General features: G+C 37.5%; 2 protein-coding genes across 3 annotated transcripts; both read left to right on the top strand.

Moving 5' to 3' along the window:
* The first annotated feature begins 203 nt into the window (after positions 1–203).
* LOC112187563 (transcription initiation factor TFIID subunit 12b) lies at positions 204–5,882 on the top strand. 2 transcript variants are annotated; one of them, XM_024326413.2, is made up of 9 exons: positions 204–1,050; positions 1,548–1,763; positions 2,729–3,292; positions 3,374–3,448; positions 3,763–3,841; positions 4,462–4,526; positions 4,813–4,848; positions 4,945–5,175; positions 5,467–5,882. In XM_024326413.2, the coding sequence occupies exons 1-8, from the start codon at positions 421–423 to the stop codon at positions 5,122–5,124; spliced, it is 1,845 nt and encodes a 614-aa protein (XP_024182181.1). In that variant the 5' UTR covers positions 204–420; the 3' UTR covers positions 5,125–5,175; positions 5,467–5,882. The 2 variants fall into 2 exon arrangements, with proteins under 2 accessions (XP_024182181.1, XP_024182180.1); XM_024326412.2 differs by having other exon boundaries at positions 5,483–5,882.
* An 18,645-nt stretch (positions 5,883–24,527) lies between these two features.
* Positions 24,528–26,503, top strand: LOC112189312 (transcription factor MYB1). The gene is made up of 3 exons (XM_024328615.2): positions 24,528–24,772; positions 24,897–25,026; positions 25,657–26,503. The coding sequence occupies exons 1-3, from the start codon at positions 24,640–24,642 to the stop codon at positions 26,297–26,299; spliced, it is 906 nt and encodes a 301-aa protein (XP_024184383.1). The 5' UTR covers positions 24,528–24,639; the 3' UTR covers positions 26,300–26,503.
* Positions 26,504–27,189: the final 686 nt, after the last annotated feature.

A 27,189-nucleotide genomic window follows, 5' to 3' on the forward strand; every position in this document is an offset into this window, starting at 1 on the left:
GCAAATTTAGAAATTTGAATAGACTCACCCTTTCCTTTCTCTAAGGAGGGTTTGTTTTTTTTTTTTTGTTGAATGGAGGGCTGGGATATCAGCTAAAATTCAAGAGCACACTTGGGAAAAAAAAAAAAAAATTGTGGAATGATCGTTGGACAAAATTTTAACGGTCTTGATTTCCAAGCATACGATCTGTTGACTCTGAAGTTCTTGTTCAACCAAACTCGCAAGTGTGAACCGCACACGGACCAGATTCGACCTCCCCCTTTCCTCTGTTCCTCTTTCTCTTCTTCTTCTTCTTCTTCTTCTTCTTCAACCCCTCTCGCTCTCTGAAACTCCTGTACTTGACAGTTTTAGAAAGCCACCAAAAGTCCCACAATGAATTAGCCCAGAAACCCGGAATTCCTGTGAGAAAATTCAGAAACCATGGCCGATAGTGGCTCATCTCCATCCCAAAAACCCCCAAACCCCAATAGCATTGAAGCATCAACAGCAGCCACCCCTAACATTATAATCACCCAAAACCCATCAAACTCCACCTCAAACCCACCAATCCCATCCCCGCAACCTCCTCAAATCTCATCCCCACCCCTCCCTCCTCTCCCCCAGAACCAACAGCTTATTTCCCCCACCGTCGGATTGGATTACACCCAGAAACCGAATCAGCTGCAGCAGCCATTGGTGCAGCAACAAGTGCAGACTCAGAATGTAAATGTGAACGCCATGTCGAATTTCCAGCTGCAGCAGCAGCAGAGCATGCAGCGATCTCCGTCGATGTCGCGGCTGAACCAAATTCAGCAGCAGCAGAATCAGAACCAGAACCAGAGCCAGCAGCAGCAGCATTTCGGCATGATGAGGCAGCAAAGCAATTTGTATAGCCAGGTCAATTTCGGAGGCTCCGGTGCGATTCAGCAGCAGAGCCAGACTCAGCAGCAGCAAATTGGCGGGGGCAACTTGCCCCGAGCTGCCCTGCTTGGCCAGAGTGGCCACTTGCCCATGCTGTCTGGTGCTAACGCAGCTGCGCAATTCAGTATGCAGACGCAGCTGTTGGCTTCGGTATGAGTTTCGAAACTTGCGTTTGTGTTTTGATATTGACATGTGAATGCGGTGAAATGTAGTTTCAGCAATAGAAATTTCTTGATAGTGGTGCTTGTATGTTGTATCGATAACTGATACAGCTGGGGTAGGAGAAAGACCATGGTGGCTAACATTTCAGAACATTGTTATTTATGTTGTCATACTATTCATAGAGAACTCTTAGAATTTCACAGATCTATTTTCATTTGTTCGATCATAGGGGAGGGGATATTCGAACTTGGGACGCCATCCAACATCATGGATGGAAACTACCAATAGACTAATAGGCTAATAGCTAGTTGGTAGCCTTTGCAATATTTGAATTGAATATTGATGCATTTGGACTGATAGACTTTTTTCTGTAATGTTGCATAATATAGGGACAGTCAATTAAATAAATAAAAAACCTGTAAACTTTATGCTCTCCTAAGCTCAGAAAAGTTCTTGTTTAACAAAACCAGTAAATTTTGATGCAGCCGAGACAACAAGGCGGGTTAGTCCAAGGTACCCAATTTAGTTCTCCTGGACAATCTCTACAAGGAACACAAGCAATGGGTATGGGAATGATGAATTCCATTAATTTGACCCCACAACCAAGAGCTAATGGAGCCTTAGCTGCTTATGCTCAGCGATTCAACCAGGGCCAACTTAGACAACAATTGTCCCAGCAAAGTTCGCTCGCCTCTCCGCAAGTAAGTTCTTTACTGTTTCCTTTTTTGATCTGGTGATTTGGACATCATTGTTCTTTATTGCACCAACTGCTACATTTATGCAGTTTTTCTTTCTTATAGTTATATGCAAGTTTCAGATTAGTGTTAAGTGTGTGAATCACTCATTTAAAAGCCAGACTATGTCAAATGTATTTTGTCGCCTAATCAGTTGTCTTTTCCTAGACTTGGTTTAGTTTGAAGAATCTAATTTTGACGAGTAATTCAGTATTCTCTAATTATGATGTCACTCCTGCTTTTGCAGCCAACTATTAATAATTGCCGAAACTTCTCTTTGATTGACTAGAACTGGATATTGTATTTGAGGTCTGTGCACGTGTCCTAGCTGTTTTTCAATGTCTCCAGATGTCCAGGACAATTTCGAATTACTTAGGTGAAATTTGGAGAATTAATGGAAAAGAATCATTTTATTTCATGACACGACTTTTACTGCTGGGAAGCCTTTAAAACCCCCAAAAGGTAGTTTTGTTAGCTTTCCATACCACGCCAGTCCCTTTGAGGTCCTGGGTCTGTACCTGGTAGCAACAGAGTCCCCAATTATCGCACTAGCAATTCTACTTTTCTTTTTGTATTATTTTGGTTGGTTGTCATGATGACTTGTAGCAGTTGATATTAACTTCTTCGATATCAGATTACATGTATAAGATTGTTTTTCAAATTTTAGAAGAATGACATTTAGTATTCTTCTTTAGAAGTATAATTTTCTTCATTGACTCACTTTGTTATGTCATGGCTTGCCTTGATGTATGTTTTAGTGGAAATTTTTAGAATTTAAAGTTGTTGGGACTGTATTGTCATTTTGTTCAGCTAGAAGATCTATTTATGAAGTTTGACCACCTTAGACAATGCTGATACTCCATGCATGTCTTTGCTATATGCTCTTTAATTCCTGTGGGACATTTAATCTGACTTTACAAACTCATCTCCAGAACTTGCCAAGAACATCCTCACTTGCATTTATGAGCACTCAGCTATCTGGGCTGGCTCAGAATGGACAGCCAGCTATGATACAGAATCCTTTATCACAACAGTGGTTGAAGCAAATGCCAGCAATTTCAGGCCCTGGCTCACCTTCATACCGCCTTCAACAACATAGGCAGCAGGCCATCTTCCAGCAGCAACTGTCTTCACCCACTCAGTTGCATCAACAGCCTATGCCCATGAAACAGCAAAAACAGTTACAGCAACAGCAGCAGCAGCAGCAGCAACAATTGGGGCTTCCTCAACTACAGCATCAACAACAGCAACAGCAGCAGCAAATGCAGCAGCCACTACAACAACAATCACAGCAACAACAGCCCTTCAATCAACAACAGCAGCAGACTTCCCCAAGGATGCCTGTACCCGCAGGCCAGAAATCTCTTAGTTTAACAGGATCACAGCCTGATGCTACTGCATCTGGTACAACTACACCAGGAGGGAGTTCAAGCCAAGGAACAGAAGCAACTAACCAACTTCTTGGGAAGAGAAAGATGCAGGACTTAGTCTCACAGGTTTTTCCTGCTTTTATTTGGTAATTTAGTTTTTTTTTTTTTGTTAAATTTGTCACTCTGAAAACCACCTTTTCTGTCCAGGTTGATTCACAGGGAAGGTTGGATTCTGAAGTTGAAGATCTTCTTTTGGAGATTGCTGATGACTTCATTGATTCAGTGAGGCTTGCTAATATTTAGTGGCGTTCAAATACGAATATAACATGAGGACTTGCATATCATTTGTAGTCAATTTAGATGCATGTCACCTCTGTATTTAATCAAGTGGTATATGAGTCCTCAGTTTGGATCCTAGTCAGATCATGCTCGTGTATACTACACACACACACCCCAAATACTGAATTAATTTATACTGCTTGCTGTGTATTTTTTTTTTCCCCATATGTATTCATGCTTCCTCTGACATGTCAGGCAAAAAATAGAAGAAAGCTTTGACGTGTGTAATTTTAAACTTATTCCATACTTACTTGCAGGTGACTACATTTGCATGCAGTTTGGCTAAGCATAGAAAATCTTCAACTTTAGAGTCCAAGGATGTGTTGCTGCACTTAGGTTTGTGCTGCACCGGAACTGGTCTCCATATTTCTTGTTACTACTGGGACTTTCTTATATGTTTGTGATGCAAGTCTACTCATCTCCATAGATGTTACATTTTTGGTTTACTGCGCTCCCAATTCGGTCCTAGAAAAATATCTTTATGAATTAAGAGAGGATTCAAAAAGATAGGTTGATGATTATGCAACTGAGTTATCAGTTTATTTAACTGCTCTTTCCTATTGCTAAAAGATCCATATTCATCTATTTGATGTGATTCTTGTGTATAAAAAATTGATTGATTATTGTCTTTGCGATTCTGATCAACCTATATTTCTTCTTTGTGCTGCTGATCTTTCCTTTTACTTCTCTTGATTGATGACTTATTTTTAAAATCTATTACTATTCGATCTTCGGTTTTGTATATTCCAAGACTATATGTAGCTCATGGATGGATACAGTTCATTAAAGGCAATCTTAGGTTCATAGGAATAGTATGATACGGGGTTTTTTGCAAATCTCTATAATGGCACAGAAGCTGTAGTAGAATTTAACTTATATCTTCTAATCATGTAAATCCATATGCTTCAAACATTTGCCTTATCTGTATTAAACTTAATATTGAGTTAATTTTGCAGAAAAAAATTGGCATTTGACAATTCCCGGATTTTCAAGTGAAGAGAGGAAGTACCAAAACAAATCTGTAAGCATCTTCAACATCTTGGGAGAAACATTATGGTCCTGTAATATGTTTGACTGTATGTTTTCAATAGACTAATCTAAAATCTAAATAGAAGACATTATTGAGGTGAATATGTTATACTTGGTTGGTTGCATTTTGCACTCATCTGTTGAATGCAACATTAGAATGCACTCATCTTCAGCATCGTAACATGCATACAAAATTGTGTGTGATGGGTAGAAATGTCCCTTAACCACACTTTTTAGTGCACAATTCTTTGTTAACCTCTTGCTTTTTAAATATGCAGTTGTCAAGTGACGTACATAAGAAACGTTTAGATATGGTAAGTTGGAACTTCTTTATACGTGTTTTCCTGTTAATCTACTGTTTCTTCTTAATGAAAAATTTGAAAGTTGGTCTACAACTAACCATTGGTCAGATACGGACGCTGATGGAATCATCGCACCTGGAAACAAATACTAATAATCCTAAGGAGGTGATCAGAGGGTATGGCAACCCAGTTGGTGCCAACCACTTGATAAGACCTTCCCTTGGTTCAGAACAGTTGGTTTCCCAAGCAGCTGGTTCTCAGATGCTGCAGCAGATAACACGGTTTTAGTATATATCAGTTATCAGTTTTTATGGGGGATTTAAGTGCCTAGATATGTTGGTAAGCATATTTATTGTTTGTCCCTTTTTGTCTCATTGATACTACAACAGAAATACAGCAAAATTTATTGTTTGGTGAGAATTGAATCCCGCATTGGAATTCAAAGCCTTGCATTTAGACTATTGGCCTTTCAATTACTAATTGGTTTGGAGTTTGATGATCTAAATGCCAACATGAATATATTCCTTTCTTAAAGGTCTTCAAACTTCAGAACGAAAAAATAGTCATCCTAAGTAAAGCTTACCAGATTCCATTGCTTTCAAACTCCGGGTTCTCTTAATCTTTATACAGTTGTTTTGTATCACAGGTCATTAGCGAAAAGCAGGAGCAGTATATGGATTGATAAAAGCACAAATCTGTAAATTACTTGTGTCAGCAATGAGAATTATTCATAGGCCAGAGGAGAGGAGCATAAGGCCGAAGTCTCAGCATAGTATAGTTTTGGTTGGGTTGGGCTGTGTAATCTAATTGATTGTTTGTAGACGTTTTGAGTTCTCTTTTCGAAGCTTTTTCCCTTGGTTGTTATTTGTTACGAAACAAAGATGGGCCTGCTATTGTATACAAGTTTATTTGATTTCTTGGGTGAATTTGTATACTGATTTGCTCTGAGCCCAAGAGTATCAATCCTAAAAGGTGAACGGATTCAGATTTCATATCCTTGTACTTCTACTCGTGTAATGAAGTCCCCCTTTTACTCCTTGTCAGCATCCTCTTCTTTTCTCTCCTCAAATCATAGCTCATACTAAATATAATGGCCAATACTGAAGAGAAAGAAGATGAGAGTTTCTCCTGTTAAGTCAATGAAAGTTTTACTGTATAAATGTAATGATATATCAAGTAGATTTAGTTCGATACATAAGTCAGCAGGTTTCATGTGTTGGTAGATTAGTTTTGAGTTACTCTATATATTTACTTTTCAACTAGTCTATATCTATATAGAATTAAGGGCACGTTTACTTACTTGGAATGGAATGGAATGTAATAGAATGATTACGGAGTAAAAATACCCATGTGTTTACTAACACATAAAGGAATCGGAATGATTACGGAGTAAAAATACCCATGTGTTTACTAACACATAAAGGAATCGGAATGATTTCAGGTAAAAGAATTCATGTGTTTACTAACACATGAAGGAATCGGAATTGGTGTAGGTCCCACCTATTTATCAGGAATCGATTCCTGAATACTCAGGAATTCGATTACGAAGGGGGGAGATGGGTTTAGGAATCATTCCTCCGGAATCAATACCGATTCCTTTCTTCTCCCATTCCACTTGTCTCCGATTCATGATTATTTTCCATTCCAAGTAAGTAAACGTGCCATAAGTCTACTTGATTATTAATCACTTGATATATTGGTCGACGGCGATGCTCTCGTCTCTAACTCCCACAAGGGAGGTTTCTCGACGGCGGTTATTTTCGGGTGGTGGCGGTCTTGTGCTGTTGACTATGACGGGTGTCCTTTCACCTTTCTCTAGTCTAATTCTTAGTGGTGCCGGCGGGACTACTCGACGGTACTCCTTGGTTCTGGGCTACTGCCTAATTTTTCTTGTCGCTGGAGCTCGCTGTGGTGATGGTGGGTCTAGACCGATCTGATTTTGGATCGGTATGCTAGTGAGGTGGATTCTTTGGGGAGGATAGTTGAGAAGGTGGGTATCGGTGTACGTTCTGTGGATGGTGGCAGTGATTGCTTCTATGGTGATCGTCGTGATGATTCTTCAAGTTGGCTATCCTGGGATCACATGGTTCCAAGGGTGGTAAGGGGTGGATTGGTCTTGCTCGTCAGCGGACCTGAGTTGTTGTGGACCGGATCTGATTATGCTATGTGTCCATGACTGTGGGTACGAAGTCGGTGGTCAAGGCTTCTGTCTGTGCAGCGGTGTTCGCTATGGTGGTAGTGGTGGTCTCGTTGGGGGCGGCGGCGGCGGAATCATACAGGAGGCTAGGGTTTCTCCTATCTGGGCTTGCTGTTGGGGTGGGGCTCTAGGGTTATGGTCAATTTTGGCTGGGCTCTGGGTCCTCGAGCCTATGTTTTTGTTGTTTAATTTAGTGGGCCTCTCTCTTTTTGTTCAAAAAGAGGTTGGGTCTATTTTTTTCTAGGTTTGAGTGGGAAAGATTGCAAAGGTAGTTTTGGGCTCTGTTGTCTTTTTTATTTTTCTTCGGAGCTCTGACTTCTCTTTGTTTGCGCTTCATTAAAAAAAGTGGGTGTGCTAGGAGTGTATTGAGTAGTATACTCACACAAGGAGTGTGCTCTGTGTAATGGCTTCTTCTGACTGCCCTATGGGTAAGTCGTTATTGTACTGGTTGCTGAAATTTATACGAGGATTGACATTTTCAACTCAAAAAAAAAAAAAAGTCAATCAATACATCGATATATTGTAAACAAATGACTATAAACTTTTAAGATGTGACCAAAAAAAAAGTACATGAAATCGATTTGAATGGTCGTTGCATGTGTGTGTAAGACATTAGACTTATTTCATCTTTAAGCTAACAGTCAAATCCATCAAGTTGTCAGGAAAAGATGAATAAGAAAACCAATAAACCAATAAACCTCCAAGGCTCCAACTTAGTGGTGCCTTACGCATCACGTATGCTGTTCATATACTCTTTAGTTAATTAATCAGAATAAAGAATACCAAACGAGGTTGAACAGTTCCACTGTTCTACATGCTTTCACACACAAAGACAGATAGAAGATCTTTTTGGAATTTTCTATTTTGTTGTTAAGTTTATCTGATGACTATTTTATCAATTTATCTTTGTTTATTGTGTCCTCTCCAGTTAATATATTTATAAATTGCAAGAATTTTTATTTCAGAAGTCATTGTTTGGATCATGACACCATACCTTCTGTTGGTTAGTCTTTAATTACCTTATATCTAACACCTCTGCTTATAAGATTACAAATCCTCTAATGATTGTATATTTTTCTGAATCGAGGATGGGAACACAATCTAGGCAAAAGAATGAGGATATTTTATATATTAACTTCATATACACAGTCATATAGGCAGGATGCGCTACTAGTCTAACTCATTTAAATTGTCAAAAAAAAAAAAAAACTGTTGACTAGAGTATCAATCCCCATGTCGGCTATTTTGAAGTTTTATATCATAATTCAAAAGAAGATCAAATTTGAAAATCTTCACCTCTTATTGTCAATTGATTTTATTATGTTGGATACTCCAACGTTTTACGGTATACATTTAAGAGTGGACTACTAAGCATTTAAGATCCAAAAACAAAAGTGTTTTATGCCATTTAATGTACTTATTTTATGCATGTGTTTGGTCCAAAAGGTTTGAATTTGTTCATTTACATCCGAAATCGAATAAATAAACCCCGGGGTAGCGTGACCCAAAGAAAAAGGTTATATTCTGCCATCTATTCAAATCTTTTAGGATCACCTAATTTGTTAGTTGAAATAGCTGAGTCCTGGTACATGAACTCGCCGGCCAATATACTAAGTCAGCTATACTTATAATGAACTCTCTTATGTATCAGCTAGTTGCTTTCCAATGATCAAATTGTCAAAGTAAACTTGGAATTGTGGTCTTATTTTACCAGACATGCGTGTAGAGATAAACTTGCACAAAATGATCGAGAGACTTCCTTAATTAAGTTATCAGCAAATTTACGGAAAAGATAACAGATGACCTATTCCATTTTTAGAAATTGAAAATAATAGTCTAGTTAAATAGCTCTACGCCATTCCCACATCCAGTGCAATGGTAATGAACTTGTCTTATGTTAAATGGATGGTAGCTAGGAATCCGACTCGTTACAATGTCGTTGGATGTCACAATCGGCTATTATAAGCTAGGACTTAGGCTGTGCTACTTGGACGGTAGGAAATGCAAGGGGCAAATTTCCATCACCATCATCTTTAAATGTTGGGGGAAGGTTCTATTTGCACACGCTTCCTTAATGTATCCAATCGAACAACTAATATATTAACTTTACGAATTTATCTACCGTTTACTACTAATATATTAACTTTATGAATTTATCTACTGTGTAATATATCAGTAGTTTTTTTTTTGGCATTAATATATCAGTAGTTTGGTATATGAAGTAGACCAACTTCATGTATTAATAGATTGGATCTATGCAGTGGTAGACTAGCTTGGTGCATGTGGTCTCGAGCTAGTCTGTTAGAGTGTGCTACATGGAGTTAGGTCAATTATTGTGAGGAGATGCTCTACCATTGTCAATGGTATTGAAGACTTTTCCATATATATATTAAATAACAAATTTTCAGTTTTACCCTCTCACCTAGACCATAAAAATTTCTTATTCAAAGTTTGATAACTTGGATGTCCCTTTGGAATAGCATAAATAGTTATATGAGTTAAATTAGGACTAGGATTAGGTTGTACATACATGGTATTGTCAAGCATAATCAGTTAAGACTTGAGGCTACCTCTACATGTCTGAAGCTCATTAATGGTGTAACCCCCAAGAACCTGCGAGCTCAAGCTCAGACCGAAATTATCCTTAACGCGCCGCCACGCACCATGTTAAGACCGCCTCCCAAAGGCATCAGAAAACACATACTGATCCTTATCAGTCCCATATCGGAAATCAAATTGAGTTCACTTTCTCCTCCACCTATAAAATGTCCACTATTCTCTCCTCATTGATTACGCATTAATTAATTATTTACCTAACGTTACTTTATCAACATAAATACATTGACTGACTTAGGTATCGGAGGAGCGAAGACCGCCAACCGCAGTCTTCCTCTTGACGACCAGTGTATTTTACTTGATAGATGACACTAACGCTTGCCTCCACTAAATCCACCGAGACTCAGGACCCCCGTCCGCATTAACAAGATCAGGCTACCCTCTGAATCTTGAGCATTAACATAGACTAAGTAAGAGGTTCGGTCATCTCTAATGTATTGGGGAAAAAAAAATCTATCTCAAAGAAAAATCGTAATAACCTGGAGCATGATTGTAGACTCAACTGTAACTACGTTATCTTTCTGCAGAACTGAAAATGACCTTATTATATAGAAGCATGTGGACCAACAATAGAGGTAGACATAACATGAACACCATTTACAATGATTTGGTCCACACCATACGTAAGCAGGGGCGCCAAGAGATGTGTTGTCGGTGGTGTCAATAATGCTTCTAATTGTGCGACAAAGTTATAGTGTGTGTGTGTGTGTTTATAAAATATTAGTAATACAAACTGGAGTGTAGCACCAATTCGCAAAGTCGTTGGATCATTCTTGAGGTCTCCAATTATATAGTGCGTCAAAGCCATAACACACACACACAGAGGACCTTTCTAGTGAAGGATCCCATTTTTTTAGTCATTTTAAGGGGTTTTTTGTGGGACACACTTTTTTTATCATATGTCGACATCTTAACCATTCACTTTTTTATTCATTTTAAGGGGTCATTTGTGGGACTCACTTTTTGAATCATATTTTGGCATCTCAACCGTTCACTTTTTAGGTCCAATTTGTAAATCACTTATGCAAATTTTTAGCCAAATTGATTATCATCAAGGTATCGAACTAAATTAAATCAAGGACTAAATACTGTTTAGTCCTTGAGCTTTTGACCATAAAATACTTTAGTCCCTGACCTTCTAATTTCACACGTTTAGTCCATGTACTTCAAAATTTCAGACCAATAGGTCTTTGCCATCAAAAATTCGAGGCGAAATGTCTATTATGCCCTCAGTTTTTTTTAAAATTAATTATTTTATTTTTTTGGAAAAGGAATATTTTTTCCCTTTCTTTCTTGCTGTTTATTTTTTTTCTGTTTTTTTCCTTTCTTTCTTTCTGTTTGAAAAAAAAAAAAGAATAAAAGAAAAAGGAATAAATTTATCCAAAAAAAAGAACTGAGGGCATAATAGACATTTCGCCGCGACTTTGAGACGGCAAGGACCTGCTGGTCTGAAATTTTGAAGTACAGGGACTAAACGTATGAAATTAGAAGGTCAAGGATTGAAGTGTTTTATGGTAAAAAGCTCAAGGACTAAACAATATTTAGTCCTTAAATCAATGAACGAATCAAATTTATCTAACATGAATTCATGTTTATAATTGTAAATCACAGTTATGAATGTTTTTTTTTTTTTTGAAATAAAGTTTTGAATGCCTTAATGATTATCAATTTAGCTGAAAATTTACAAAAATGATCTACTCATATAGACTTAAAAACTAAACGGTCGAAATGTTGATATGTGATCGAAAAGTTGGTCTAATAAGCGATCCCTTAAAATAGTCCAAAAAAAAAAATCTCTCACTAGAAGGGTTGTGTGTGTGTGTATTTTATAGACCTTCTCCCACTAAAGTTAACTTTATTTTAATTAAAAAAAAAGTGAATTTCACTAAGTTGATGGACAAATACAAAGCATCAAATTAATGAAACTAATATAGTAAAAAGGGTTAATAATAGGGAAAATGATCATTTACCCAATTTTGGGGTTAATTAACCCCACTTATCCAAACACTCTAAGAGATTGCCCACTTAAATAATATTTTATATATATTTTGCCCTAATACCAATTAAGTATTTTTTTATTACTTTTTATTTATTTTTAGGATAATTTTGCCCTCTCCTTTTTTGTCACTTAGAGAGAGAAGTTATCGGAGACTTTGCCGAACTCCTGTGACTGGCGATCGGCCGCAGACTCCAGTGACGGGAATCTGGCCACCAGATTCCAGCGTCCGATTTTATTGCCCCCTAGTAATATCCAATAATCATATTATTGCCCCCCCCCCCCCCCCAAAAAAAAATACTTTTTTTGTTGCCTCCCAATAATCATATTGTTGCCTCCTAATAATCATATTATTGCCCTCCAGTGAATTGCATAAACTCCCAAAACCAAAATGAATACACTATAAACACAATTGATCAGTTTATGTGTTCAATTCTACATGTTCACTTTTTTTTTCCTTCCCCATTCTTGGAGCTCACAGTGTACCAAAAAAAAAAAGAGTTGGCCACCCAGAAATTCCTCTAGGCACCAGATCAGAGCAAACTTCAGCCTTCCACCCCCCTGGCCGGGACTTCCTCTCTACCAATCCTTCACTCAGCATCGGCCTTGGACATGATGGAGAGTCGGCTCTGCCGTGGATGGAACTCGGCTCTCCACCTCTGCTGGTGCGTAGAAGGACGAATCAGAGCCGTCAAGGCTCTCTTCACCCACTCACCCTCGAGTCCACTGACTTTATAGAAATCACTTATTAACTAAGAATGACGTATAAGATTGATATGACTTGACCCAAGTTTAAGATTGATGAGTTTTCTGCTTCAAAGGCGCCTTGAATTAAAAACAAAGTTCAATGTCATATAGTCTTTTACGTAGTTATAAAAGCTTAATTTGATATGACTTTTTTCATGCTACATTGAATTTTTCTCTTCTACGCCACAATTAGTAAGATTTCATTCAAACTTCTGAAATCTCAAGACCGAACTTGCCTACAAAAGTATCAACGTTTTAGAACATCCTTCATCCCAAATCCAAGCAACTAGTACTGCAAGCGACACCTTTAATTTCTTCTTTAGCCTAACCAAAGTAAGACACTTTGTATATATATTAAAGGAACATATGGTCTCGTGCTGCTTAATTCCGCTTGTTCTAGCCCTTTTTTTAATGATTATTATTATTATTTTTTTATAATATCTTCAATTTTTTTTTTTTGAATCGCCTGATCATGTCTATGATTATTTGATCCCCGATGGTTCCCTTTTTAGATTTATGCTTTTATTGTCGAACGAAGTCAGGTAGCACATATGCTTCTTAAATAATTTCAATTCGTTTTGCCTCCAACCAGTCGACGTGATTAGGACATATCATCATCTAGTCATATAGAAACAACAGCATCATTTTTGTACAAATCTTTCTACGGTAAAAAATAATGTACCTTTAGTGGCACAATATTGGTCAATGCAGGTCACTTGTAAAACTGCAAAACCAATTTACAGATGTACGTTTTTTTATTTTTTATGTTTTGTCATCGTTTGTTTTTTTTTTTTTTTTTTGAGAAGTTTTGTCATCGGTTAAAAGAGGAAATGATTGATGCAACACAACCTGCAGGTACTACCAAAGTACCACCTGCCGACTAATATGCACCAATGACTCTTTTTTGTCTTGGTGAATAAAAACTAAACCACACTTTTCTTGTTATATATATTTTCTGACTGTCGGGCCAATTGAATGAGAGTGAAATGGTAAAAACTCAGAAAAAAGAAATGAGCAAATTCAATATATTTTTGAGTTTTTGAATTGGAATCTCCAAATTTACTCACTTGACCTCTATGTTTTTTACACTTCTTATCAAATTTTCAAATACTAAATTTACTCACTGAACTTCCTCAAATAATCTTACTCATATTATCTTTAAAATAAAAAATTTAGTCATTTCAATGATTTAATCATTGTATAAATCTTAACTAAATATACATTTCTTAATCAACTTGAGTTTCAAAAATTAATGTCTAATCAATAAGAAAATGCAATGAACTATTATTTTTTCTATTTTAGTTGTGCAAAAAAAAAAATTTGTTTTTATTCTCAAACAAAAAAAATCATTTATTTTGTAATGTTTATTTTTTTTCCTGTATTTTTTGTATCACATGATTAATTAAATTTTTTTTTTTTGCAAATATAATGGATTGTTTTAGATTGAGGATTTATTTTGTTTTCCCTCACCAATATGTGTTCAACATGTGCGTAGCTACCACCAGGCGGACTCTCGTCGTCAGTGAATCCTGATCTCTCACGTGGGAGGTCTTTTAGGCGTTGCTTCACAGCACGCTGTCTATATCGCTGCTTCGTCGGCGACAATATTTGCAGTTCGTCAGCGACGCTGCACGTCCCGGCGTCTGATAGATATGGAGGTTCTGGCTTGGAACTGTCGTGGTCTTAATAACTTTGCGTAGCTTCAGGCGCTGAAGCTGTTGATCCAACAACAGAAACCCTCGATCATTTTTCTTTCGAAGACGAAGGTGGATGATTGGAACTATCTGAACGATCTGCGACTGCAGATTGGATATCTTAACTGTGAAGCAGTCTTCAGTGAAGGGCAAAGCGGAGGTGTGGCTCTGTTTTGGGGAGATGGACTGGATATCAGGTTTCGTTCTAAGAGTCGAAACCATGTTGATGTTGAGGTGTGTGAGACGGACGGTTCCGGCATTGCCTGGCGGTTAACTGGGCTATACGGTCACCCTTCTACTGTTGATCGTTACCGAACGTGGGATTTGCTTCGTTCTTTAAGCGCTGAGTGTGCACTACCTTGGGTGGTGGTGGGAGATATGAATGAGCTCCTTTATGCCTATGAGAAAGAAGGGGGGGGGGGGGGCAGTGCGTAGGGAAGGCCAAATGCAGCCCTTCCGGGATTGCTTGTCGGAGTGTGATCTCTATGATTTAGGATTTCAAGGGCAGCCATTCACATGGAGTGGTCCAGGTATGCGCAGCCGTCTAGATAGAGTTGTAGCCACTGCAACATGGATGGATGTGTTCACTGCAGCCAGGGTTGTGCATTTGCCTCCAGTTCATGGTGACCACATTCCAATTTTGTTAGGTGTTCATAGTGGTAATCTCCCCACTGTGGAACGTCGTCGATTCCAGTTTCGGTTTGAGAGTTTCTGGACTTTGCATGTTGATTGTCATGATGTGGTGCGTCAGGGTTGGGAGATGACAGCAGAAGGTTTGCCTATGCTTCAAGTCAAGAAGAAGATAATACAGACTTGTTTCTCTCTAAATCAGTGGTAGCGTGTCACATTTAGGGCAAGGAGTCGTGAGATTGGGTACATAAGGGACAGATTGCAGATCCTTTATTCGATGCCTATGACTCAGGTATACCAGGAGGAATGCTTTGATCTGCATTCTCGGTTAGAAGGGCTTTTAGCTGAGGAAAGTGCATATTAGAGGCAGCGCTCTAAGGTGTCTTGGCTTACAGATGGGGATAGAAACACAAAGTATTTCCATTGGAAGGCTTCCAATCGTAGAGATAAGAATAGATTATTTGGTTTGTTTGATCACAATGGGGTCTGGCAGGATTCTATGAAAGGAATGGAAGAGTTTGTCTTGCGTTAGTTCACTGGATTGTTTAAGGCAAATGATGTTAACTTTATTCATATGCAGAGTGTGGTTGAATTGGTGCAACCAAAGGTGACTGCGGAGATGAATGCTGATTTGTGTGCTCCATACTCGGCAGCTGAGATAAAAGATGCTCTCTTTCAGATGTATCCTACGAAGGCCCCTGGTCCTAATGGGATGCCACCTTTATTTTTTCAAAAATATTGGGAGATTGTGGGAAGTGATGTAGTGTCTGCTATTCAACACTTTTTGCATACTGGTCAATTTCTTGGTGAGATTAACTATACACATATTTGTTTAATTCCAAAGGTAAAGGATCCTGTTTGGTATCGGATTTGAGGCCTATAGCTTTGTGCAATGTGTTGTACAAAATATGTTCTAAAGTGATTGCTAACAGGCTTAAGAAAATTTTGTCGCATATTATCTCTCCATTTCAGAGCGCTTTTATTCCAGGCAGGTTGATTACAGACAATACTCTGGTGGCAAATGAGGTGTCTCATTTTATCCATAACTGTTACTCTAGCTCAGAGGGTGTTTTTTCTTTGAAGTTGGATATGAGCAAAGCATATGATTGGATGGAATGGAGTTGTCTAAAAGCGGTGTTGTACAAGTTAGGCTTTGATGAAAATTGGATTGGAGTTATCATGAAATGTGTCACTATTGTGAGGTACTCTTTTTTGATTAATGGCCAACCGAGAGGTTATCTAACTCCTACTAGAGGACTCCGACAAGGGGACCCCTTGTCACCATATTTATTTTTACTATGTGCTGAGGTTTTCTCTGCTCTACTAGCACGTAAAGTTACTCATGGTGAGCTACAGGGGATCAAAATTTGTGAGGGTGCTCCGGTAATCCACCATCTTTTCTTTGCTGATGATAGTCTTCTTTTTGGGAAGGCCACTATAAGTGAATGTCAGCATATACAATCTGTTTTGAATACTTATGAGTTGTCATCTGGTCAACAGATTAACTTTGCTAAGAGTAGCATTGTGTTAAGCAAGAGAGTTCCTGAGGCTGATAAGCTTTCTTTGGCAAGTTTTTTGGGTGTGGCCATTGAAGTCAAGCATGAGAAATATCTGGGACTTCCTACTTACTTGGGGAGGAATCGGACTGAATCTTTTGCTTATATAAAAGAACGCTTGAGTAAGAAACTAGCTGGTTGGCAAGGTAAGCTCTTGAGTGGAGCTGGCAAAGATTTGTTGGTTAGGGTGGTAGCGCAGGCTCTACCATCCTATGCTAGGAGTTATTTTTTACTTCCAAATAATTTTTGTGATGATCTGCATCAAATGTGTGCTAAGTTTTGGTGGGGCAGCAAACCTAATGAAAGAAAAATTCATTGGATGTCATGGGAGCATCTTCGTCGCTCCAAAGAGGAGGGTGGAATGGGTTTCAGAGATTTGCATGCTCATAATTTAGCCTTGTTTGCCAAGCAAGGATGGAGACTGATACGGTATCCGGGTTCTTTGGTGAGTCGGTTATTTAAAGCTCGTTATTTTCCACACTCTTCTTTTTTAAATGCTACTACACCTACTCCTGCTTCGGCATGCTGGAGAGGAATATTTGCTACTAAATCAGTGTTACAAGCGGGTCTTAGATGGCAGGTTGGAAACGGTACTTCTATTCGGATTTAGGATGATCCTTGGATTCCAAGGCCGAATTTGTTTCGTCCAATAAGGTATGGTCCCTCTCCTCTGGTGTTAGTTAGCAATCTGATGGTGGATGGTCATTGGAACAAAGAGCTCATTTCTGAAACTTTTCCCGCGGATGAAGCTTTACTAATTTGCTCCATTCCGCTTAGTAGAAGCATTGTTCCGGATAGACTAATTTGGCATTTTGATATGAAAGGTCTGTTTACTACAAAGAGTGCATATAAAATTGCCTTTGCTTCACTACATCCGGTGCTCACTAGAGGCTCTTCCTCTAATTCCAATCTGAGTCATTGGAAGTTTATTTGAGCAGCTCCTATCCCTGGAAAGGTTAAGGTACATGTTTGGAAAGTTTGTGCTTCTATACTCCCAACTGCTTCTCAACTCAGAAGTAGAAGGGTCCCAGTTGAGGATGGTTGTTTGTTCTGTAACTTGGAAGAGGAGACCCTATCTCATGTTAGTAGGGAGTGTTGTTTTATGCGTGATGTCATTGGGTTGGCACCATATTTGCGTCCGGTTTTGCATACTCCACCTAGCTCTTTGCTAGATTGGCTTGCTCTATGTTATACTCTAGTCACACTTCGTGCTTTTGCTTTTTTGCTGATGTTGTTATGTGGGGTGTGGAAAGAGAGAAACCAACGACTTTGGGTTGGGAAGGAAAGGACTGTGCAGCAGGTCTTTTGTCATACTACTTCTATATTGCATTCTTATGTGGTAGCCAGACATAGTGTGACACCTAGATTGGGGAGGCAGGTTAAGCCGTGGAGTCCTCCTCCTGCAGGTTGGCTTAAGGTGAATATCGATGGTGCCTTTGATCAAGGCACACGTCGGGCGGGTTAGGGATAGTAGTAAGAGATGAAGATAGCACGGTGGTGGCAGGTGCTTGCAATCAGTGTTCTGATGTGTTGCAGCCACTAGTGGTGGAGGCCTTGGCAAGCAGATTAGCTTGCAAGCTAGCTAGTGGAGGAGAATTCTCTAGCTCCAGTTATTTTTGAATCAGACTGCCTGCAGTTGGCTCAAGCTATCCAAACTAATGGAGATGATACCTCGCAGTTGGGTAGAATTGTTGATGACATTTCTTTGTCTATTTCTTATTTAGCTGGTTCTTTTTCTCTCTCATGTTTATAGAGAATCAAATATGCTAGCTCACAAGCTAGCTAAGTATGCTTTGGTTTCAGGATTGCAGATTTCTTGGAGTGGCCATGTCCCTCCTGGACTTAGCAATTTATTTTGTAACAATTAGTACTTCTCAATGGAATATGACGTCCTCTCTTAAAAATAAAAAAAAACATATATATCATATATTTTTATGTCACATGATCTTAATCATATTTTTAATTCTTATTAAATATATATGAATGCTTTAATGAGTATGTAGTGAAATTGGAAAATGAAAATAGATAAGGAAAATAATAAGAAATACAATCTATTATTATTGAATTGGAAAGTCTACATAAAATAAATATAATATTTTTTTTTGGGTATGATTATTGTCCTTAATAGTCATTTTAGAATATATATGTCATTTAATAATTCAAAATAAAGTGAGGTCAAGTGAGCAGATTTGGAGGTCTTAATAGAAACTCTCTATATTTTTCTCATATCAATTAGTTCTAATGTTATTTTAGATAGAGAAGTTTTATATATACACCTATAATTACTTAATACACATCCCTTATATTTTTTTGTCATCAAAATTTTTTCTATACTCCTTCTCATTAATAAATAATAAAAATAAAAAGAAAGAAAAATCCACAAAAATAAAATATGAATTAAATACTTTATATATCAATATATTAATCAAATATTTTCTGATAGGTTAAATTTTCTCCTCGTATGTCTCTGTCTCTGTCTCTCTCTGTCTTTGTCTCTCTCTCTGTCTCTCTATTATTTAATGATGTTGTCTTAATTTGTTGTACATCGTTTGGTCGAGGTTCATAAAAAATAAAAAAATAAAAAAAATAAAAAAATTAAAAAAATCTCCTCGTCTTCATGATTCATCAACCTCTGTTCAAGATCATACGTGAATGTCAATGGCAAATAAAATAATTATAGTCCACATGAAGAATTAGTATGTAACCAAATCGGTTGAAACATAATGAAAAAGGTTAAAAAACCATAAAATATATCTTGGATACATGAAAACATTATCATCAATCACTTCATTTGGAAAATAACCACCATAGCTCATTATTTACCAATTTTAATATTGACCATGACTATATGTTACAAGAAAAGATATTGACATACATTGAATTTTTTAAATTTTAGAGACATCAAGTTTTTCAACTTGAAGAACAATAAATGTAAGAAAGTTAAGTTATTCAATAATCTAACAATATACCAATCTCATTTCTCCTCATTGATATGAGAAAGAATAAAGGTAATTAGTAATTACTATATTGATATGTGCCGAAATTAATTTCAAAATAAATCAAAAAATTATAGTAAAAAAATGTATTAAATAAAAATTTATGTTACTTAGCTGACTTAATATTTTTTCATTTATTTATTTAATGAGGAGGGTCATGGATGGAAGTTTAATAAAAAAATGAGATAAAAAATATATATAGGATGTGCATTAAATAATTGTGGGGGTGTATTTAAAATCACAAAGTCAAAATTACAAATTTGAGGGGGGAATAATAATAATAATAATAACAAGCTTTAAATATCTCAAAGTTTCATGAAGTTCAAGCTTGTCCTGTAAATGGCAAAGAGCGCGTTTGAAGCAGTGATTGATGAGATGAGCTCAAAGTGGCCACATATGGTTTCAAAAGCGAAAAATATTTTTTGTGTCGAAGTATTGAGTACTAAAAAGTGCATATAATGTATCTTCCATTATTTCCTGAATGCATTGAGCATCTACCTAGGCCGACAAGAACCGGCCGCGAGTTCACACCACGTACGTACATCTTGCCAGTCACTCCCCCCGTCACAGTCGCTTAATACAAGTTCCGCACGTTCTGTGACAATGAACATGCAAGTGGACGACCCGCAGGGCTCCGTCAGTAGTTCTCTAAACTTTACAAAAAGCCAGTTGTGCTGAGGGCTGAGGCGCAAGCTGAGGTATCATGAGCTATCATTCCATCACAAAAAAATAGGAACTAATAATAAAGCTAAACTGGTGATCCACCCAGTTTGGACACTTCGATCGGTCAGTCATTCAGTCGTACATTTCTCTTTACTGATCCGACTGGTACCAGAAGCTACTGGCCGCCTCCAAACAAGACAAAGAAGTTGGTCGCTCAGAGTCACGTTCATATAATGGAGGATAGGAGACTATATATGTTCGGCACTTGAATTCTACTATGGTCTACAGGCAGGGCCGGTCCTGAGAATTCAGAGACCTAGTGCGAAAATTTGACAGAGACCTTATGTTCATTGCATAATGATTTAAAAAAAAAAAAATTGGTACAATAAAAAAAATGTTATGACAAATTATTGAATAATAATAAAAAAATTTACTAACAAAAGGAAAAAGAAAATCCTAAATCCTAAAGGAATGTGAGATGTAAAAAAAGACAAAGAAAAAGAGAGAAGAAAAAGAAAATCAGGGACACGGAGAGTGAAAGAAAAAGGAAGATTAAAAAAGAAAAAGAGAAAATTAAAAAAATCAGGGACACCGAAGGTTTAAAAAAAAAAGAAAAAAGGAAGAGAAATAAAGATTAAAAATAGAAGTCTGGGATTCGAACCCATGACAAGGATATAAAAACCCAAGCGTGCCTTGGCCAGCCTACTAATTGGACGACACAAGATTCTATGCATGGATGGGGAACTAAATTAATTATATTCATTTGTACCTATATATACTCGAAACTCAAAGTCGGAGGCCTCCAATTTTCGGAGGCCTTGTGCAGCGGCACTACCTGCACACCCTTAGGGCCGCCCCTGTCTACAGGTAGACCATTGGCAAAATGAGGGGCAAAATGGGGCATTTGGATGCAAAAAATGCTGATTCTTTTGCCTTGGGGCAGGTGGACCAAGGTCCACACAATATTCTTTTGCTTAATTAATTAGTATCCACCTTAATTATTAAAACTACCCTGTGGGTTGAGTAATTGCGATTCTCTAGAACTAATCGCAAGTACTGCGTTAATTATGCTCTATAATATAATATTGGCATCATCCATCATCTCCTACCTAAAAGTTTGAATCATATTACATATATATATATATATGTATATTATAAATTTTCATCATGTGTTATGTATATAGATTTAGATTTTGGATAGTAGATTGGGAATTATAAGCTAGGCAATCTACATAAAGGATTAATAACTGGAAGCTAGAATAAGAGTGAAGAAGCAAACTATAATAATTAAGAGTGAACAGCAAAGTGATACACATTGGAAGAGGTACGGTGGATCGAGCCATTATGGATACCTACCCTTTTCATTACAATAGCGGCTTAGCTACTAGGAAAGTTATTTGAGGATCAGTGGATCCGTGGTACAAAAAGTTGGATCTAGGATATTTGGAATGCTTCTATATTTGCTTAAGCATCCGAATTTCAAAAAGTACTCTTGGACACCTGATTTTGAAGAAAATTTCAAAATTACATCTCAATCAAAATGAGATTTTGGTATTTCATCCGGAATTAGAATATGTATATGTTTCATTTTTGAAATATTTTCGGATTTTACTCGATAATAGACGTAACCTCTAAATCACACCTCTAGTCACCCATACAAGGTGTAAAATTGCTACCCAGCTCGCTCGGTGATGGAATCTTCACTCTTCACTCTTCCACTTGTAGGCCGTCACTATCGATCTCCCTATCTATGTCAACGTCATAATCGTCATCACCAAGGTTCAAAATCTCTGCGATATATCCGATATATCCCCCGATATCTCTTTTTTTCGACGGACCGATATATTTATGGGGGTAAATATCTTATCTGTCACCGTTTCTACGAAATTTCTCCGACATCGTCAAATATCCCCGATATATTAGATATTTGCGATATATCCCGATAAAGTGAAGAAATATCTGTAAAATTTGAGGTAAAAAAAAAAACTCAGTAATTCTCTACGTTATAAAAATAAAAAATAATGATTATATATATAGACTACGTTATAGTACTTCTAAAAAAAAATCAAACATATATAATATATATAAGTATATAACAAACTGCAACCGACAATTCTCTATTTTTCTCCCATTTTCTCCTCTTTTCTGTCGTCCCCTCCGGCCTTCCCCACCTTTTCTTCCCTTTTCTTCTCTTTTCAAATGGTTAATGTAGATTGTATGCTTTAAAGATGCAAAGGAATCATTTGGGTCAACCATAGCAAGAAAAACAAGAGAACCCAAAAATACAGGTTTGTGGTATATCCGTATATGTATACATTAAAACACACACATATAATTTCTTTAATAGAAAATGTTGATCTATTATAGTAGTAACTCATTGTAGTAGCTTTACAGCTGATTGGTGGACACAATTTGGGTATTCTGCACCAAACATGCAGAAAATTGCAATGCGTATTTTGGGACAAACGGCTTCTTCTTCTGCGTGTGAGAGAAATTGGAGTACATTTGCTATTATTCATACCAAGCAAAGGAACCGTTTGGCATATCAGAAGTTGGAAAAGCTTGTATACTGCTACTACAACATGAAGCTGCGGCTGCGAGATAAACAAGCAAAGAATAATGTGGTCAATGAAAACAACTATATATATCTACTTCATGTTGCAAGCGAGCCGCTTGATAATGGCATTGATCCACTTCATGATTGGATTATGCCTGCACACCTCGATGATGAAGCTGGAAGACCTCTTCCACAAGTTGTAGAACTGCAACTAATGCTGGAATCAACGTAGACAGAGTCTTATCTGAAGAAGTTGTTAAAAACCTAGAAGATAATTCAGATAGTAATGATGTGTGGAGTGGTACAGCAACTCCAGATAGTTCTGATGATGGTGGAGAGGGTGGAAGCGGAACAGGTGGTGGAGGTGAAAGATATGAATATGGACAATCTTCTGTGGATGAAGGATTCCAATTTACCTGTGAAGGTAATTTTGATCATGCCACCCAAGATGAAGACCACGGAGTGAGAACAGCTGGTCATGGTGCTAAAGAGAAGACCCGATATGGGAGGAGGACTAGAGGTGCAACTGATGATCAAAGTACCCTATCTGATGTTTCTTCAATTGCCTTAAGTTTTGACTCTATCAGTTTAGGCACAGAGCGCAGTGGGATCTCAAATGAATCTCATGAAGGCAACAATCAATTTGGTTATGATGCTTATGGATATAATCAATATGGAGAAGTATATGATCAGTCATCTAGTTGGGTTCATCCTTATTATCCCCTTATAGGGGAAACAGTCGGCAGCTCTAAAGAGATCTATAACTATCATGTTCATCACTACAATTCGCACTATATGGGTCATATGTCTTGGTCTGATTATTGCATTTTTGTAGACCAGCGAGCGCCTTTTCAACCGCCTAGAGTCTCTTTTTGGATGTAGATGAAGTTTACATTCATATGTATTTATATGTAGTTCTAAATTTCTAATAAATTGACTTTTTTCAAAAACGATATTTTCGTACACTGTATCCCCGATATATCCCCGATATATCCGATATCTCCCTTTTTCAAAGTACCGATAGATATGAAAATACCGATATTTAAAACCTTGGTCATCAGCACTACCACTGATCATCGATCACCTCTTTCTACCTTGATTTAAAGTTTAATGTAATTTTGGATGTCCGATGTTGTTTTTAGGTTATATTGGTGTTAATCTATCCAAACGCCGGTTTCACTACCACACGCGCGCGCGCGCACGCACACACACATATATGTAAAATAACACTTTAACAACTTAACATACATCTGAAATAAGTTCAACAATCACTTTCCACCACGGGACTACATATGTGCGTGAGATCCTTTATACAATGAAAGGGCTGAAGATTTCCTCATTTATGATTGTAAACTACCAATTGATCAATGTGCTTCCCAGTTCATCGACACAGACAGCACCTCTGAAGTAGTGCAGCTAGCAGCTATACGCCTATACCATATATTGTTCCGTACACTTGGGAAGATTTGACTACCAGAGTTTTAATTAATTGAGACTTTTGTTTCTTTTTGTTCAACTAACTTTCAAGACCTGTGTGAGAAAGTTAGCTAGTTAGGATTAATGAGGAAGCAAATTAAGCAGCCAGCTCCGAATGAGACACAATACTACATTTTCCCTTTTTTCAAAGGCAGGTGGTGAATTGATTTATTCAATCGTTAACAAGCAAATATTTGCTATAATTATTTTATTTTTAGCCTTTTCTGGTATAGGAAAATGAAATGTCGATGGAGATCGATTGTAAGCAAGTTCAAATAATTAATTATTTTTTGGTGAATTAGGCAAGCACATATAGTTAATTAATCAATGTCCAAGCAATGAACCATGATATTATATAATAACTATTACATGATTACTGGAATTAACTGAAAGTGTTAGGCACAATTCACATGCAAACCTAAACTACCTCAGTGGCAATTCTTTTGCTTATTTTTCTTTGAGAATAAAAGTAATGATAGGGAATCAGTAGACCCCTCAATGATTTATTCAAGGCCTTCCTTTTCTAGGCCTGGCAATATATATATAGTCTCCCATTCTCCCTATCTGCCCAGAAAACCAAACTGCAGAGAGAGAGAGAGGGAGAGAGAGAGAGAGAGAGAGAGAGAGAGAGAATTCTGGAGTTTTGGAGTTCCTCTGTCCATCATAGCTAGATAGATGGGGAGGAGTCCTTGTTGTGCAAAAGAGGGGTTAAATAGAGGAGCATGGACAGCTATGGAGGACAGAATTCTTAGAGAGTATATAACAACTCATGGTGAAGGCAAATGGAGAAACCTTCCCAAAAGAGCAGGTGAGCAAGCATATACGATTGTGGCAAAACTCTTTTCTTCCATCTAAATATACAAAAATCAGAAGAAAACGAGCCTTTACCCCTACACCGAAGATTCTGAGTTCGCTGTCTGTGGGTTTTGCAGGGCTTAAGAGATGTGGAAAGAGTTGCAGATTACGATGGTTGAACTATCTAAGACCTGATATCAAGAGAGGAAACATCACTCGGGATGAAGAAGAGCTCATTATCCGGCTTCATAAGCTCTTGGGAAACAGGTTAGTTTACTTTTATCTTTTGACCTTGTATTAATAAACAAAAATAATTATCTATACATCATTTAATAAGTGTCCTTCTATATTCTTTTTTTTTTTGTGCTAAAAAATAATAAATTCTAAATCCTTGGAAATTATTCTATGCACCGACGGTGCAAGTGACCCAATCCTTATAAAATAATCTCAACCCTTGATATTTATTATTAACTTTATTTTTAATAAACAAAAAGTGTATTTAATGCAATCTAACCATTCATTTATGTTGGTGCAAGTGCACAGCGGTGCTCTGAATAATCTCTCAGGAAAGGTGCAAAACAACAAACTGAGAGCAACAATAGTTGTAACTTTGATGAATTTATAACCGTGAAAGGAGAAAATTATGTTTATAAGTTTCTTGTTCAAATAACTTAATTAATAGTGATGAGTAACAGAACAGTCTAACACATTATACGTCGTAATTTTGTGAACTCTTTTGTCATTGACATTATAGTATACGTGATGAACAGTTCACATAAAATTTTCTTTTCTTACCAAGAGGAATTTTTATTTTTTTTATTTTTCAAACACTAGATCGAGGTTAAGAGCATCTCATATCTATGATTTTATTATAAACTGTATTCTTAACTGGTGCAGATGGTCTTTGATAGCGGGAAGGCTTCCTGGCCGAACAGACAATGAAATCAAGAATTACTGGAACACAAATATTGGGAAGAAAGTTCAAGATCACTCATCCACTAATTCTGAAGCCAATATTACTCACCGCAAACCACCAAATCATCAAACCCAGCAAAAGAACACAAACGTCGTCCGTACCAAGGCATCAAGGTGCACCAAAGTGTTCATTCCCCACCTGTCACAAATGGATGAAGAGACTAATCCTACTGTTCAACAAGTTGCTGCACCTTTCTTGAATCATGACTATTATGACCAGGTCAACAATAATGATGATCCACCGCTGGGGATGATGGGGACTGGTACTGATCACCAACCAGCTGATGATTTGCCCCCATTCCTTAATTTGGAGATTGATGATGAAAACAGTAATTCTTGCGGGTTTATGGTAGATTTTAAGATGGACGAGAGCTTTCTGTCGGAGTTTCTCAACGTCGATTTTTCTCAGCTCTACAGTAGTACTAGTACTGCTAATGGAGGAGATGGTGTTAAAGCTGCTATTAGTTCCAGTTGTGGAGACGATAATCATCATAAGCTGCATGGCCCAGATTTCCAATCATCCATGGCTCCTATCCTCGACTCTGAATTGGACTGGCTCTCATAATCGAGTAGATATACTCGCAGCTAATTAGTATAATGTATATATATCAGCTAGAAATTAGTTTCTTCCACATAACCTTATCAGTCGCAAAATGCAATGTTAACTATAATGGACATCCGCATTGCACACATTACAAAAATAATGCATGCATGTCGATTGGTCGATTGATCAGTGTCAATTTAACATGTCGATCCGCACTTCGTTTTCTATATGTGATGCAATAAAGGTGGTCAATGTGATCGATCAACGGTTGAAATTATTTGAATAAAAAGTCTACTTGAGTAGATGATCGATTGATCGGGGAATATTTTATATATGTCCAGAATAATCCCTCAGAATTTAATCAGTGTACATAAGTCTGGGTTGTTGTTGTCATGACATGTCGATATGCACTCCATTTTGACAATGGATCGTGATTGATTGATCGTCGACCTGTGTCATTTTGACATGTCAATCTGCACTTTATTTTCTGAATGTGATTGTTATGGCAATAAAATCTCAGTTTATTTTCTGAATGTGATTGTTATGGCAATAAAATCTCAGTTTATGAATATGTTACTCTATGGGGTAAAGCTATGTTACGTTATTTTAAAAAATTACACACAAGTGATCTTTTGAAATTTTAATTAATCATAAGGCCACCTTATATTTTTTATCTTCATAAGGCCACCTAGTGCTCCAATTTTTTCCCCACTTGACCAATTTGCTCTTCCACCCATTCTGCTCCACACATTTTCTCTCTCTCTCTCTCTCTCTCTCTCATTGCAGACCCATTCACAAACCCATACGATGTTGTTGCCTCTCTCTCACCTCGTTGCAGACCTCAGACCTCAGACCTCACAAGCTCGCCGAAAAAACACCTGATCGTCTATGGAAAGCAGTTCGAGCCTAAC

Source organism: Rosa chinensis, chromosome 2, assembly GCF_002994745.2.
Source record: "Rosa chinensis cultivar Old Blush chromosome 2, RchiOBHm-V2, whole genome shotgun sequence".
Lineage (NCBI taxonomy): Eukaryota > Viridiplantae > Streptophyta > Magnoliopsida > Rosales > Rosaceae > Rosa > Rosa chinensis.